We start from the raw sequence: 15,403 nt of genomic DNA on the forward strand, positions 1-15,403 counted from the left end.
CACTCTGGGCTTTGCACCCACCTTCATTTTCAAGTTGGAGACAGCAGGCGAGCAGTATTCAGCAGTCCAGAAGACACTCGAGGAAGGCAGGAGAAAACAAATCAAGCACATCTGCTTCCAGGCAGGTAGCTGGGGAACGGGCTGTTCCAGGGGAGTATTTGGTTTTAGAAGTGAAAAAAAGGCTTTTCTCACAAATCATTTGAAGCCAAAAAACTTCCTTTTTTCTTCTCACCAGAATTTTTCTTTAAATGATCTCCTCTGCTCATCCCTCCCATAATTAATTTCAGCACCTCCAACACCAGCTGGTGGCAAGCTTTGAACTTTCTTCACCCAGTGCTTGGTGACTAACTTTTTCTCAGCTCAGCGGTGATTCTGTTCGAGGTCGGAGCCTGGCTGTTGACCGGTGGTGCAGATCAGCTGCTTGCCATCCCCTTCCTCGGCTGTCCGATGCAATGAGCACCGCTGAGCTCCTGCTGATACATGAGCGCAATGCCTGCCTGCCAGGTATTGACTTCAGGCATCTGGGAGTGCTTCGGTTAAATGCTAAAGACATTCATTTAAAGTAAGATAAACGCAGCGTAATGAACGTTTATTCCCTGGTTTCCAGGCTTTTTCATTTAATGTGAATAATTTTCATGTGGTATTTTGACTCGTTAATGCACGCCAAGCTAGAAGCAGTTTTGGAGCCCATAGGGCAGGGGAATGGGTTGGTTTGTTAACCAGGGCTCAGGATTATCTTGTGCTTTAAAGAGATTTCAATAAGTTATTTTTTTACATCTTAACAGAATCAAGATAAATCTAAAGCAATCTCCCAACTGTGTGATAAATCAATAAATAAGTAAATGAAGCTCTTTCATCTCCTGCAGTGGGTCTGCTGTAAGAGAGGGTCTTCTGTAGGATGGGTGCTGATGGCAACTCAAACACCAAAAGGCAGAGGGGAACACTGAATCCCATTTTTTTTTAAATAAATGTTGTAAAAAAAACAAAAATACTGCAAGCACTGGCGTGCTAGTTGTGTTCCACATCTTCATACTGCTGCCCAGAGCTGGTGAGGTCTTTGTACTTGAATATTTACTTATTTTTAACAGACGCTGGGCAAAAAGGTTGGACTTGCTTCCAGAAGGGCTTTCCCTGTGTGCCACGGCTCATGTCTTCGGCAGCTGATGCAACAGCACTTGTCAGGTTTGGTTTTGCTGCAGTACAAAAGGATCCCAGTGCCAGGAGTGGAGCAGTGGCCAAACGCAGAATGTGCACGTTTGGCTGACCTCTGCCCAGCCTCTCTTTGTGCGAGAGGTGGTGCCAGCAGCACCTGCTGTGCTAAAACTTGGGGCATTTGAAGGCTGCTGGTAGAAAGGCGCTGGTTCGTGTCTTTTAGGTTGAAATTAAGAGTGTTATAGGAGAAGTTAGTGCTGGTTTTGAAACAGTGCAGACTCTTTTTATGTCTCTTGGTTATTGTAAAATTTCTTCACAAGCCTCATAAGCGTGGCAGAGACAGCTGTCTCTCCTTAGTAAGGAGGAACACACGATTTTCCTCCAGATGAGTTTTTTCTTTTCCCCCGCACGCGAGAAGGGCAGAGGCCAGCGTTTTGTGGTCTGAGTAAATGCCAAGGCCTGCGTCAGACAGCAGGCTCAAGAACCATCTTTTTCCGAAATCCTGCTTGCGCCACTCAAACAGAAGTCCATAAGGTCAGGCAGATCCTCCTGGCTAGCAACAGCTCTCGTGCATCTTCCTAAATCCTGGCTCCTTGGACCAGGATGCACAAACCCGTGCACATGAGACCCGTGTGTAGTCAGCGGCCTCTGCAGCTCTGCCTACACAGGGGATGAAAGCACCGCGGGCAGAGCTGCTGCCTCTCATCCCCGTGCTCCCCACCTTGATCTCAGCTGGGTGCCATGCTGCCTTTTGTGTTAGTGGTGTAATTAAGTGCGATCGAGGCAGAAATGGCCAACGTATCCAGCAATGTCGTGTCAAATCAGCAGTGCTCTCGAGCTAAATGGGTTGTTCTGGAGGAGCTGAAAAACTAATTGTGTTGTTAAGTGTCATCCTCAGGCTTGTCATCAGCTGCACGGTTCCTGATATATCCTAAGGAAATCACGTAAGGGATTCTGAGTGCTGAGCTCTGTGAAAGTGGAGTCTGCTGAAGTCTGGTGTTTCGTGTCTGTAGAGCCACAGAGGAGGGAAAAGATGAAATCTGCATTATTCCTCAAGCAGAGACCTGGTGCTCAAACACAGCCCATGCCCAGAATGGGAGAGTTGCTCTTCCCTCCTGCCCTGCAGCAAAGGCCAGGAGAACACCTGTACAGGACTTGAAGCAGAGAAAAGCTGCAACGTGGCTTAATTTTTACAGTGTTTTTTTTCCTGGTTTATTTGCTACCAGCCTCCTCTGTAAGCAATCATCACACTTCTACCTGCACACTTAGCTTAGTCCTGCACAGCTCTTTGAGCAAGCAGGAAAAAGTTGCTGCAACAGCCCAGTTGTTTGGGTGTTTATTCCGATGTCCAAGCTGGAAGCTCACGTGAAGAGCACCTTAGTAGTTTCTTCTTGTTTTCCACTCCTTTTGGAGACCTGCAGACACTAGCTAAGTTCCAGGTTCAAATAATCATCCTGATTTTTCAAGTCCAGCTCTACAAATACTGTCCCCAGTAAGACAAAACTAGGGGAAGATGCAGAAACTTCTCAAGAAGTTGCCCATGGAAAGAAAATGTTGACTTAGTGGTGGAAACAGTCCCGGTGGAAGCAAATATTCAGATGTATTAGGATTTCTTCTATAAGCAGCATTTTCTGTGATGCTCATTTTTTATTACCAAACCTTTTTAACACCACTGTTTTCTTTTCCCCCTTCCAGTTTGAGAGGCACGACCCGGTGGATGGGCGGATCACGGAGCGGCAGTTCGGCAGCATGCTGCTGGCGTACAGCGGGGTGCAGTCAAAGAAGCTCACCGTCATGCTGAAGCAGCTCAAGAAGCACTTCCAAGATGGAGAGGTCAGTGGTGGTAGCAGCAAATCTGAGAAGCCTTTTTTTTTTTGGGGGGGGGGGTGGGGGGTGACACGACAGGCACCCCGCACCATGCTGAGAGATGAGCTGGTGGTCAGGCTCAGTGGGTAAGCTTGTAGGAGAAATGACACCAATGGTGTCAAACTGTGTGGGGCTGAATGATGCTTCATGGCAGAGAGGGACAGAAACCCCAAAGATTTTGGGTTTGCCATGAACAGGGCTGAGTGCAGGAAATTACTTTTCTAAGCAGCAGGTTGATGTGCAAGGATCTCTCCCTCTGCAGCAAGCAATCCGTCTTGTAGAGAGAAGCACCCACACCTTTTGAAGCAGTGTGGGGAGACATGCTGACTTTGCAGGTGATAAATCTGATGCAGAAGGCGGGAGTGCGGTGCTTGGTGTCCTGATGAGGGTTTGGGCTTGTCCCTGTTGAAATGAATGCTGTAGTTTTCAAAGCTTATGTCTGCTAAATGGCAGTCTGGTCTGGAGCCAGAATAAACTCTGAAGACGTGTACCTAGTTACTGGCTCGACCTTGGTTTAATTAGATGCTGTGACTGGGCAGTTTATTATTTAGTTTATGAACTTAGGTGAAAAATGATTTGAATTAGTCATGATTTAGAGAGGAATAAGGCTGCAGATTCTGTACCGGTTAATTTAGTGAGAGACCTTGGGATAAAATCTCTGTACTAAGAGGATGTGCTTTTATCAGGTAAGGCAAGCATGGGGTGCTAAGTTACTTCAGTATTTTGCTTTGGTAAAAATGGATTGTTCTTTTATTGATTAGGTTGTAAACATACAATTAACCAAAATGAGAATGGAGGGAAGGTCTTTGCTATGTTTTGGGTTGGTCCGGCTGTTTTAGAGCCACTTCCTGATGACATTAGAACTGGTGTTTATTTTTTGACAGTTCTCAATGCAAAGCATGTTGCGGGACAGAAGTGTTGGGGTCTAGTCCTTTTTTTTATCCCTTTTGGGGGCTATAAATAAAATTGTCCTAAACTCCTGTGATGTTCAGGAATCTTCAGTTCACACAAAGCTGCACCAGTGACCGTTTTCTCCTGTTCTCCTCCTCCTGCTGGGGCTACGGAGGAGAACTTGGGCACGCTGAAGCAGCAGGGCACATACACTAAAAGGTCTCTGACAGCCCCGAGGGCAGCTCCTTGTCACCCTTTGGCTGCAGGGACTTTTCCTGATGACGGTGCTCCAGTACATGGCCAGGTGAAAACCTCCTCTGGTTTATCTGAGGGCTTGTGTGTGTGTGGAGGCTTTTCCCTGTACCCAGCTGTAGGAGTTTTGAGTGAACGTGGAAGCCATAAATCAAGATCCTCTGCCACGAGCGAGCTTTCTCATCTCAGAAATTAATATTTATCAAAGCCTTTTACATTACACTGGTCAGAAATGTTGAGTTTTTGGCATCTGTGAGCTCCAGGAAAGCTCAGGAAGCGCTCGGACCCAGATGGTGCTGCTGAGAGCTGCGGTGGTCTCTGTTCCTTCGGGGCTGAACGTACAGCATCAAACGAGTTTTGATCTCTCCCTGCACAGCACAGAAGCTCAGCACTTTTGGACATCCCCAGTGCTGATTTCAAGCAGAACCTCATCAGCAGTATCAGTATTTTGGAAGTGTCTCATTTGTCCTAACACCCTGGGGAGGCCTGAGCTCAGGTGCCTTCGTGATGCATTGTTTCACAGCAAATACCGCAGGTGAGGCCAAAAAGCATCCAGTGGAAAAACTGAAGAAATTGCCTGTCGATACTAGGAAATCTCCCTTCCCAAGCTTTTTGACCATCGGTGTTTCCAAGGCTGCAGTTTTGAGTCTGTTTACTCGATTTCTGAGCAAAACGCTGCAGATTTTTTCTCCTATACCTTTGTTCCCCTTGAGTTTTAGCAGGAATTAGTTGATTTCTAGGGGAAAAATGCTTTGCAGCTTGGCAGCTGTGATGTCTGTGTGACAGAAGACATCAGCTCTACTGTTACATTCACAGACTGTCAAGTCTTTGCTGTGGCTTTATATACATATTGAGCAGTAGCTGGGTGTATGAGAAATTAGTCAGAGGACGTTATTTTTGGAAGGATTCTTCCAGCAGATGTTCCCTTCCTTCCATGTGTCAGTCAGACACCTGACATCTGTGGCAGAGGAAGAGCTTTTGTTTCCACCTCATTCCTCATTCCCCAGGCAGCCAGGTCGTGTTTCTATTTGTAGGTAACAGCCAGCTTCAGAGCAAGGCGTCTTTTTTCTCTATTCCTGTAACTTTTAAGGAGAGAAATTGTGAATTGGAAAATAAGAGTTGATGCTTTCAAGAAACGGGATTGTTAGACAACACACAGTTCCTTAGACCAGGGGAAATGGAGCACCCAAAATGAGACGGCCCCTCTATTAGCAAGGTGTGCAGTGGTTTAGGGAGATGCAAAGCATGCAAGAAGTGCTGGCTTTTTTGCACAGGAGGCAGGTGAACATGCCAACCAGGGCAGCTCAAAGCCAGTGGTGATGCAGGGCAGAAATCAGGCACTGAACTCATTGGTTTCAGCAGGTTTTAGCTTGCAGAAACCCCCAGCCTGCTGCCTAACTTTGCATCATCTTTTATCCAAGAGAACCTTTCCATGAAAGCGTTTCCCCTCCCGGGGTATTTTAACAGACCCGTCCCTTGCAGATTTGTGTGCAGCACTTTGCATCTAAGTATGCTTCTGTGCTTTTATGGCATCACCCTGGTGCTGCTGTCGGTGTTTTTATGTAGCTTCAATTTTCTTTTCAGAAATAGGACTGCCGTAGCCAGAGCCACGTTAATTGTCTTTTGAGCTTCCTAGCTAATTTATCCAGGGATGTGCTCGCGAAGTTGTCTTTGTAAATGGATGCAGGATTAATCTGGAGAGCGTGCTTCACTTCAAGCAGCAGGAGCTCGATGCCGGCAGTGCTTCTTCCTCTGCATGTGGGACTTCGCCCTGTGCAGAGCCGTTGCAGAGTCTGCTCCTCGCCCATGGAAAAGGGATGGAGCTGCTGCTCTCCTCTGCTCTCCCATGGGTCCCAGGCCTCAGAGAGATGCTAAGGCTGCTTGGCCACCTCACCATTCATCCTGTCACTGAACGCCGTGGTGGTCAGAGCAGTTTGATGTGTTTTGCAGGAAGAATTGTTCTACCAAATCCTTTTGTTTCACACTTGTAGAGCAGCATTGTATCATTATCCGCACAGTTTACTAACCTGCTGCAACCCTGCTCTATGTCAACAGCAGCAGGAGCTTTGACTTGGTTATTTCTTTCAAAGCAAGTGGGAGGACAATGATTTGGATATTGAATTGCACCAAACCCACCTGGCAAGCTTCCTAATCCAGCGTTACCTTGCAAATACAGTTTACCTTGTGAGTGCTTCCCGAGGACACCTGCCCCGCAGTGCTGTTGGTACCATCATCCAGCCTGGGCACAGCAGCCTCGCCAGCCCGCAAGGCATTACAGCCATGCCTTTAAGCTAACCTCGAGCCCTTCTCCAGCATTGTTATTCCGTGTTCCTGCCTTGGGGAATGGCTTTCTTGTACAGCTGATAATCTACTTTCACTTGTATGGGTCTTGAAGAAAAATACCACCTTGCTCTGGGTACCTGCAGTTCTCTCCAGGTAGAAAGGAAGTGTTTGAGCTGCCTGAGGATGCATATTGCAAGCAGATATACATATACGTGTTTCTAGAGTGTGCCTGCTTATGTATCACTTTTTCCTTTTCATCGTGCCAGTAATAGAAAGCATGGATTCAGGCTTGTGAATTAACAGCTTGATCAGTGCAGCTTTGAAGTGGAGAAAAAAGGAAAAAGGAGCGTTTTCTTCCACCGATATCAGCAGAGCAAGAGAGAGGCTATCCCCTCAGGTTTGGAGGGCTTTCTTCTTGGGGGAGAGGGTTTTTGTGTTGGTTTTTAAAGCAGAGAAGGGATGGAAACGAGGAACCAGGGAGGGAGCCCTTTGGCAGGTTAATGTTTATTGGGCTTTCAGTGGAGACATGAGTGACTTATGAAGAGCCCAAGCAGCGCTGACAGATGCATCGACAGGGAACAGATGAATTCCCCTCCCCGGCTGCTGACTGATGGTGATCATCGCAGCTGGCAACTTGTCAGCACGGTTCCGCACCCGTCCCCTTCTCCGATTTTTTGTAACTGGGAAGGAGTAGATGCTGATGCCAGCCTCAGTGATCAGATTCGTCGATAATACATTGCATTTCGTAATACCAGCTAGACTTTTGCTGTGGAGATTCAGGATGTGTGTCCACATAAAAGCCTAGAATAGCAGGATGCCTCCGTGTGTTGTGGCTTTTGCTTTTTAACTGGTGACAAGGACCACAAATTTACATATGTAAGGATGTAAACTTTTCGTGTTGCTGGCTGAAACAACAGGAACCACGGTGCTAAACCAGGCGCCACTCTGCATGAGCAGCAATGCCGCTTGGCCTCGATATTTGCCATTTCCTGCTGGAAAATCCAGGAAAATGCTGAGCTTGGGCTCTTTGCTTATAGTGGTGGTTGGGGTGCCTTGTGGCCACTGCTGCGAACAGCAGATCTCAACTGATCAGGTAAGTCAGGGTGTAATTTCTTCTGCTGGCGTGAAAGTGGCCACAGGGATCCTGGTTCCCACAGGGGTTCCAAATTTGTAGTGCTCTGCTCAGTCCCACACTCAGCAGGGAGATGTTGGGATGGGTATCTGAATTGCAAAGTTCTTTTCTCCTGTAGATATGTTGTTCAAAACAAGAATCTTTGCACTATCTTCTGCAAAAGTATGTGATATATTGTCCTAGCAGAAGAAAAATATTACTACATTCTGCCATACAGCTGTTAGCACACCGCTTGGAAAGCAGGTTTACATTTGGAGACAGTTCCCTGTACACTGAGTGGGGATTTTTTCCTATACGTTGTCCATGTGTGCACTTTGCATCCTCTTTGGTCTGGACCCATGAATCCCGCTCACAAAGCCTGCTGTTGCACTTGTTGGTGTGCTCTGCAGCGTGTCAGCCATGCGCTGCCACGTGCTTGGTTTCGCTGAGGACAGGGATGAGCTGAAATACTCCTAGGTAGGTTGCAAATTGTCTGTAGTTCTGCTTACAATTCCAGAGGCACCGTGTCTGTAGGAGAAGATTGTAAAAAATGTGATTTATATTTCAAAAAAAAAAGATAGGTCGCTTCTCCCCTGATTGGAAGTCGTTGGGAACGGCTCGAGCAGGGTTACAACAGATGATATAAATTAGTATTTGGCAGCCCCAGCTGAAGCATGCTCTCTTCCATCCGGACTATGGAACCCCGCTGTGTTATGCAGTCAGGATTTTCAGTATCTCAGTACATCAATCTCCCACTAGATGGTACAGGAGGAGGCTGAGCCTGAATTCCCCTTGACAAGCTGATGTATCACTCTGGAGAGGAGGGCTGGGGGGTTATTCCTGCCGTGAGGGAGCAGTTTGGGTGCTGCAGCTCCTGGCGGTCCCGCTGCAGGGGTCAATGCAGTCGGCTGCCACATTTCGCAGCCCAAGAACTGCACAAGTAAAATAGAGCAAACAGATCCAGCCCTGCAGCATCCTGCCACCAGCAGCAAAGCTCACTCGGGCACGTCTGCCTACACGAACCTGCTTGTAGCAGTGTCTGGACCCCAGCTGCAAGCTCGTGTGGTTGAGTCCGTTTGTCAATTGTTACCTGAGCAGTGTCACAGTCTCCTTTTCCCATCACTAAGTCCCTCTTTTCTCCATCCTAGGGGCTGACGTTTGAGGAGGTGGAGAGCTTCTTCACGTTTCTGAAGAACATAAACGATGTGGACACGGCGTTGAGCTTTTACCACATGGCTGGAGCCTCGCTTGATAAAGGTATTAAAACTCAAGAGGCAGGCAGCATGGTTCACAGCTTGTATTTGGGTTTAGGGAGGGGTTGAACAAGCCCAGTCTGATGGATTAAAAATGTCCTGAGACCGCAGTTCCTCTGTGATGAGAGGTTTAACTTCTGCAGTGCATGGATAAAGAGGGATTTCAGGTTTTATACTTCCCTCATTTTACGTATAGTGAAAAATGCCAAAACTCATAGCCTGAACAGATCACGGAATCACCTAGGTTAGAAGAGACCTCCAAGATCACCTAGCCCAACCTCTGACCTAACACTAACAAGTCCCCCACTAAACCATATCACGAAGCTCTACATCTAAATGTCTTTTCAAGACCTCCAGGGATGGTGACTCAACCACTTCCCTGGGCAGCCCATTCCAATGCCTAACGACTCTTTTGGTAAAGAAGTTCTTCCTAATATCCAACCTAAACCTCCCCTGGCACAACTTCAGCCCATCGGCTTGATTGTCATGCATGGGTCCGACGCTGCCCTCTGGTTTACGGCCATTACTGGGTCCCGCACTGTGCTCCGGACTATAGATGCTCAGCGAATGCTGGGCCAGCTGCGGGGGGCCTGTTTTATAGGGCCCGCAGCAAAGGCGGGGCAGTGGTGGCCACTGTGACCTCAGCAAGCCTCTGTGATGGAGTGGCCCACGCGTGGCCAAAGGCGGCTGTGTTGGGAGCGGCCTGGAAGATGCCCTCACGTGGACAAGGAGGAGGGCTGGGGGGCTGAGGGCCCCTTTTCTGGGGCTGGCTCCCCCGGGCCATTTGGCTTGCCAGAGAGAAAGGCTGCCCCTCGGCCACAGGGACTGCCCTGCACCTCCCATCCTGTGCCCTGGGTTTATTTTTAACACTGCTTTTTAGGCAATTTCATTCTATTCTTTACGGAAAAGAACAGAAGCAAGGTGCATCTTCAGCCCTAATTCCCATGTGCGCTTTGTGCTCCGAGTGAAGAATTTTCCTCACGTCACATCTCATCTAAATCTCCCCTCCATTTGTTCAAAGCCGTTATTCCTGGTTCCATGGCCACACTCCCTAACAGAGTCCCTCTCCCGCTTTCTTCTAGGCCACTTTTATGGGTAAGGTTAGGTGGCCAAAATGCAGGACCTAGCAAATTGCAGCCTCATCTACCTTGTTCCACACATTCCACATGACGTTTTCCAGCTCAGGCTCTAGCCTCTCATCAGTGTAACACAGAATCATGAAGGCTGGAAAAGACCTTCAGATAATCTGGTCCAACCGTCACCCTGCTACCAATGTCACCCTCTAAAACAAGTCCCTACGCACAATACTGCTCTTCAGCAGAACCATTCGGGTCAGATGTGTGCAGCTGCAGAGCAACCTGGTGGGTACACCACTGGCTCTGGTGCCGGAGCCCAGGCATTCAGGGGTTCTTCTTCACCCCAGTCTTGGGAGCAGCATCTTTTCTTCTTTTACAATGCACTTGAAAAAGTTGTTGGAAATGACAAGCTGTAAGAAGTTTTCTTGCAAACTCTCTTCCATAGGGGTCTCCATGACCAGGGGGTACTGCTCAAGCCTTGTCTTGTCTTTGCTCAAAAGCAGGGGGCTTTGTTTAGAAATAAGAGCCAAATGCTGCATTTGTGCTCTAAAACGCGAGTAGTGGCACCCGAATTTTCTCACTGGCTGTGACCTTGGGAGCCCGTTAAGTTCCTTGTCTGAGTGTTAAAGTCTCCAGAGCACATCTGTTCAGATAACCCATCGTCCAGAGAGCGAGCGTGGCCAAGGAGCTGGCTGAATAACCTCAGAGCTGGGTGTTTCCTGGGGAGTTTGGTCGTGGTGTGGTTTATTGACCAGACCAATCCCTATCATCTCATCACGTATTTCCTTTGAGGGCTAAGCCATTACAGCTGTGTTACCAGATTTGACGTGCTGATTAAAACAAACTTATTTTAAATGTACAATACATTGAAAAAAAAGTCCAACTCTGCTGCTTGGGTCTGTCACAAAGGCGTGCCTCTCTTGTCTAAACCTCTTTTCGAAGTGTTGCTTATAAAATACTCTGAGAACACAGAAGACAATGGTATCTAATTAAACAGTGGGTTTTTTTAAGTTTAGTGGAAGTTCTTGTCTACTAAGAAGTCAAAGCTGATGTATGTAGGCAGCTGCAAAATTAAATGTGTCAGAAGCAAGTTATTTGCCCAGCTGTTGCTGTTGGGGGGATATTAAGGCATGGATAGGTTTTGGGGCAGTGGAATTGCAAAGGGAGCCAGATGTGTCACATCTCTTCCTGTGTGTGTCCACAGCCCTCCTTAGCTTTGACTTTTCGGGGAATCATCTGTGCTCTTTCCTTTAGATCATCGCATCTTAAGGCTTAAAGTTAAAAAAGAACCCGATGGGTTTTTCCTTTCATTTAGAAGTAAAAATGAGCAAGAAATGCTGCACATGAAATATGGATGTGCTGCTGCTTCTGCAGTGTGCCGTGAGGAGATAATAGCCTAGCAAATCTAATTTTCTCAGCACCTACAGTAAATTAGCAACTGCCCGGTCACGGAGTATGTATTCCTGCAGTATTTAGGTCTACATGCAGGTGGTAAATCAGTGCAATTGCTGTTTAATTACGTGCGATTAATGAACTTGTGCTGGAGCCTCAGCCACTGCTCTTAAGAGTCCTGTGGTTGGAGGAGGAAAGCCTGGGGAGGTTTCGGGCTGCTCTCTTCTTTCAGGAGCCCACCAGCTCTGGAAAGCCTCAGGGCAAGGTCTGGTTGATGCTGACACCATGTAAAGCAGGGGGGAGAAAGCCCAGCTGGGAAAAAGCCTCAGTGTGGGTGCTCCAGCAGCATCAGCCACACAAAGGGTGTTTTACTGGGGTCCTAATGAAGCTGCAAATTAACCTGCAGCGATACGCCTGGGTTTTGCAGCAGGAATCTGTGCTCCTATGCTTAAATTGTCTGTGCACTGCACGTTCCCCATACGCACGGTCACCTAGCCTGGGCATCTCACCTACAAATTGAATAAGCAATAAATGGGCTGCATCCCTTCCTAAAGTCAAGTTCTTGTAGGGTTGCTTAGTGAAAAGCAACCAATTGCTCATCTTATTAGGAGAAGGAAATAAAAAAGGGTAGTTTGTGTCAAATAAATTGCTGCTAACCTAATGTAGCAAACTGATTATTAGGATTTTAGAAGTACTGTTTAAAATGAAACAGGAAAAAATGGATGGCACCGAGCAGCTAGAGCTGGGCAACTCGTCTTCAGTGATGAATTAAGCTAGCGTCTTCTAAAGAGGATGGTAAAAGTGTATTTTAATGACCCGTAAAACAACACCCAGATTAGTCATTAGTCCATCTTTGACTTTTATTGGCACCACAACAGTTGTCATTGTCTTAGCATCATTTAGAAAACTTGCCCGGGCTTCCAGCTGGCAGCAGGCTGGGAGACGAATTCATCGCTTATCCCCCTGTTGAGGCGAGGGTGGGAATTGCACTTTTTTGCACAGGGTGCAAGCTGGTCTTGGTAGAGCTACAGCCCAGCCTTTGCTTCAGCCTCACAAGTCAGGACCGTCGCTGAAATGACCTGGTGAGGCTGTGGGAGAGGTTGCCTTGAATGCCTTGCTGTAGGAGCACTTCAGCAACAGGAGGAAATGCAGCATTCAGGTAAATTGAGATAAACCATCAGCCTGTTATTTTGGCCAAATGATTAATCTCAGAGAGAAACCTGCAGCTTGCCATCGGCCTGGCTCTGGCCTGTTTGTGCAGCACGTAGACAAGCCCTGCTCGTCAGCTCTCCGTGAGGCATTGCTCACGGTGTGCTTCCGGGCACTGGAGGGAAAACCAGAGCTGCTGTACCCTAAACTTGCATAAAATACTCGGATGGCTCCTTAAAGGAACTAGTGTAAGACTGTAACACCTGAAATTTTAGAAGAAAGATACCCTTCAAGGTATAAAACTAATACTTAATGGCATCAAATCCTGGAGGCTTCCCTGCATACAGATCGATGCAGCCAGCAAAAAATCCAAACTGGGAAAAGGTTTTGTGAGGTGTTTCCCCAGACAGCACCTGTTTCATTTTCCAAAACGGTAAAGAAATGGCACTCGTAGTTCGCTTTGGTTTTATTTACCTGGTCTGCGACGCCCTGTAGTCGGAAGGACGTGCATTGGAGGAAAGTGGCGTCAGGGCTTGGTCCAGCACCTCTAAGGAAGATTTCTGTGAAATTCAGTGTTGCCATCTGAGGAAATACAGACTGCTGCTGCTGGCTGAAGTGATTGGCCTGGGCTAGGAGATGGCCTACAGCACTTAACCTCTATCCTTCCCGGGGTCTAGGTGTGCCAAAGCACCTCTGCAACCTCGAGCTGGCAGGTGGAAAGTCTTGCTGGGGAAAAACTCAGCTGAGAAACAAGTGTAGATAAGCTGTGAATACCCATGCAATGTTGAGACACTTCTGTTTGGGTCTGGGTGATGCTATTACAAAGCAAAACGGGTTTCTCCCTAGCTTCTTTTCACCCAGCCCCCTGAGGGTTTGGTTTTTTTCCCTTTATGCAGCAAAATCTGCTGTGTAACCCTGCCAGACTGATAGCTCCACAGATTGCTCTTTTCTAGAGGCATGCCTACAGCTCCTGCCTGCTGCTCTGCTGAGGAGCTCAGCCGAGAGGCTGGGGGAGACGGGATGTGAAATAATTTCACAGCTCTGGATCTTGCAGCAAGGTCAGCCCTGCCTGCTTGCTGCAGAGCCTGCTGACGGGAGGTACCACACGAGCTCTTCCTGCAGCATTGGAGCTGGGTGGCACCGAGTCTGTGCTGGACCTGGGTTGCTTAAATGGAAAAGCTGCTCTTGTTTGTTAGTATTTTATTAATACTATTATTCCCAGCCTGTTGTAGTAGTTTTTCAGAGTCTCATTATTGCAGCACCATCAGCAGGACCTGCCTCAATCAAACCACCAGGAGAGGTTAAGAAGCTTCCTACCCGGTGCTTGCTGTCACGCTGACACTTCTGTGTCAGAGTTTGTAACCAAAGGGGGGGATAAAAAGCATCACCTAAGGGTTTTGAACATTGATCTCGAACCCAAAGCGTGTTGGTGCTTGCCAACAGCCCTTCCACACCCCAGTTTGCTGCAGTAGGGAGGGGAAGGCTCCGAGGAGCCTGGTGCTGGACGGGATGGGGACAGAGCTGGGGGGTTTGGCTCGCGCTCACCGCCTGCCCTTGCTCTCTTGCAGTGACCATGCAGCAAGTGGCCAGGACGGTGGCAAAGGTGGAGCTCTCCGACCACGTGTGCGACGTGGTGTTTGCGCTCTTCGACTGTGACGGTGAGTGAACAGCCTCCCGTGGCACTCGGCCCTGAGAGTTGAGGAGGAGAAATACAGGGAAAGGGCATCAGCCACGGAAGCTGCCCAGTGCCGGTGGCTGGCTGAGTTACACACGAGCACAGAAAAGTGCCCGTCTCGAGCCCTGCCCCGTGGCTGCAGTCCCCTTGGCTTCAGCCCCACCTGCTGCCTTGTGCCTTTGCTGCATCTATTTTATTTTATTTTATTTTATTCCGTGGCGTTTTCTGATCAGGTGATCGGACTGGAGCTCAGAGTGAATCCAAGGATATCCCAATGTTCTCAATTTGCATCCACACGTGGCGTCTGATAAATATTTTGATAGCAAAGCTTTTGGGGGGAGGGGGGAACTGGTTGTGGTTGCCTGACAAATCCGCCATCAGGAAGGTGCTGGGTGGAAAAGCAGGCACAGAGCTCAGGGCTTTCTGTCGCTGTTTATAGGCATGCATCAAAAGCCCACAGAGCTGAGGGGAGTTCTGCTCCCCTCCTGGTATTTCAGTGGAGTTTCCCTGCCCCGATTTGCATTTGGATGCAATGCAGAAAAAAAAAAATGAAATGCAGAAACTCATTCATTAAATATAACCTCCCTTTGATCTGGGAAGCTGCCGGCACGGGGGGTTGTTTCCTGGGGGCTGCTGCCCCTCAGATTTCTTCCATGCCCAGTTTCTTTCAAGTGCATGCCCTGGGCATCGGCTTTGTGGTGGGTTTTCTGTCCCCAAGAGCCGGTGCCCTGCTGCCGGGCCCTGTTCCTGCAGGGCTGGGGTTTAAACAACGCTGTGAGCTGCTGTGTGTGACCAGCTCTTGTGGGACCCCAAGGTGAGGGGGACTTCAAGCTCTGCGGGTGGGTTTGGGGTGGGCTGCTGCCCTCTGAGGTACATGGTGCTGGGTCGGGGGTGGGCTGCTGCCCTCCGAGGGGTGTTGTGGAGGGTTTGGGGTGCGTGGCCGCGTTTGCGGGCACCTGTAACGTGTTCCTCCGTCCCCTTCCCCGCAGGGAACGGCGAGCTGAGCAACAAGGAGTTCGTGGCCATCATGAAGCAGTGCCTGATGCGGGGCCTGGAGAAGCCCAAGGACATGGGCTTCACCCGCCTCATGCGCGCCATGTGGAAGTGCGCCCAGGAGACCGCCTGGGACTTCACCCTGCCCCGGCCCTAGCGGGGCCGGGCCTCCCTTGTCCCCTTAATTCCCCTAACGAGCTCGGATTTAACCAACGTGCTGCAGCTGCGTGCTTTTTGGGGGGCGCCGTGGGGTTACGGCAGTGCGCGCCTACTCGGGGCAATACGGGAGGGGGCGTGGCCTAGCGGCAGG

General features: G+C 48.8%; 1 protein-coding gene across 7 annotated transcripts in view; it reads left to right on the top strand.

Moving 5' to 3' along the window:
• The window catches only part of MICU1 (mitochondrial calcium uptake 1), a 97,545-nt gene extending 82,239 nt beyond the window's left edge, over positions 1-15,306 (top strand). For all 7 annotated transcript variants that reach the window (XM_067000275.1, XM_067000276.1, XM_048069349.2 and 4 more), the window contains 4 exons: positions 2,848-2,985; positions 8,704-8,812; positions 13,994-14,083; positions 15,090-15,306. In XM_067000275.1, the coding sequence (XP_066856376.1) occupies positions 2,848-2,985; positions 8,704-8,812; positions 13,994-14,083; positions 15,090-15,250 (498 nt within the window). In that variant the 3' untranslated portion in view covers positions 15,251-15,306. The remainder of the gene's footprint in view (positions 1-2,847; positions 2,986-8,703; positions 8,813-13,993; positions 14,084-15,089) is intronic.
• The last annotated feature ends 97 nt before the right edge of the window (positions 15,307-15,403 follow it).

The sequence above is a fragment of the Anser cygnoides genome, chromosome 7 (genome assembly GCF_040182565.1).
Source record: "Anser cygnoides isolate HZ-2024a breed goose chromosome 7, Taihu_goose_T2T_genome, whole genome shotgun sequence".
Taxonomy (NCBI): Eukaryota; Metazoa; Chordata; class Aves; order Anseriformes; family Anatidae; genus Anser; species Anser cygnoides.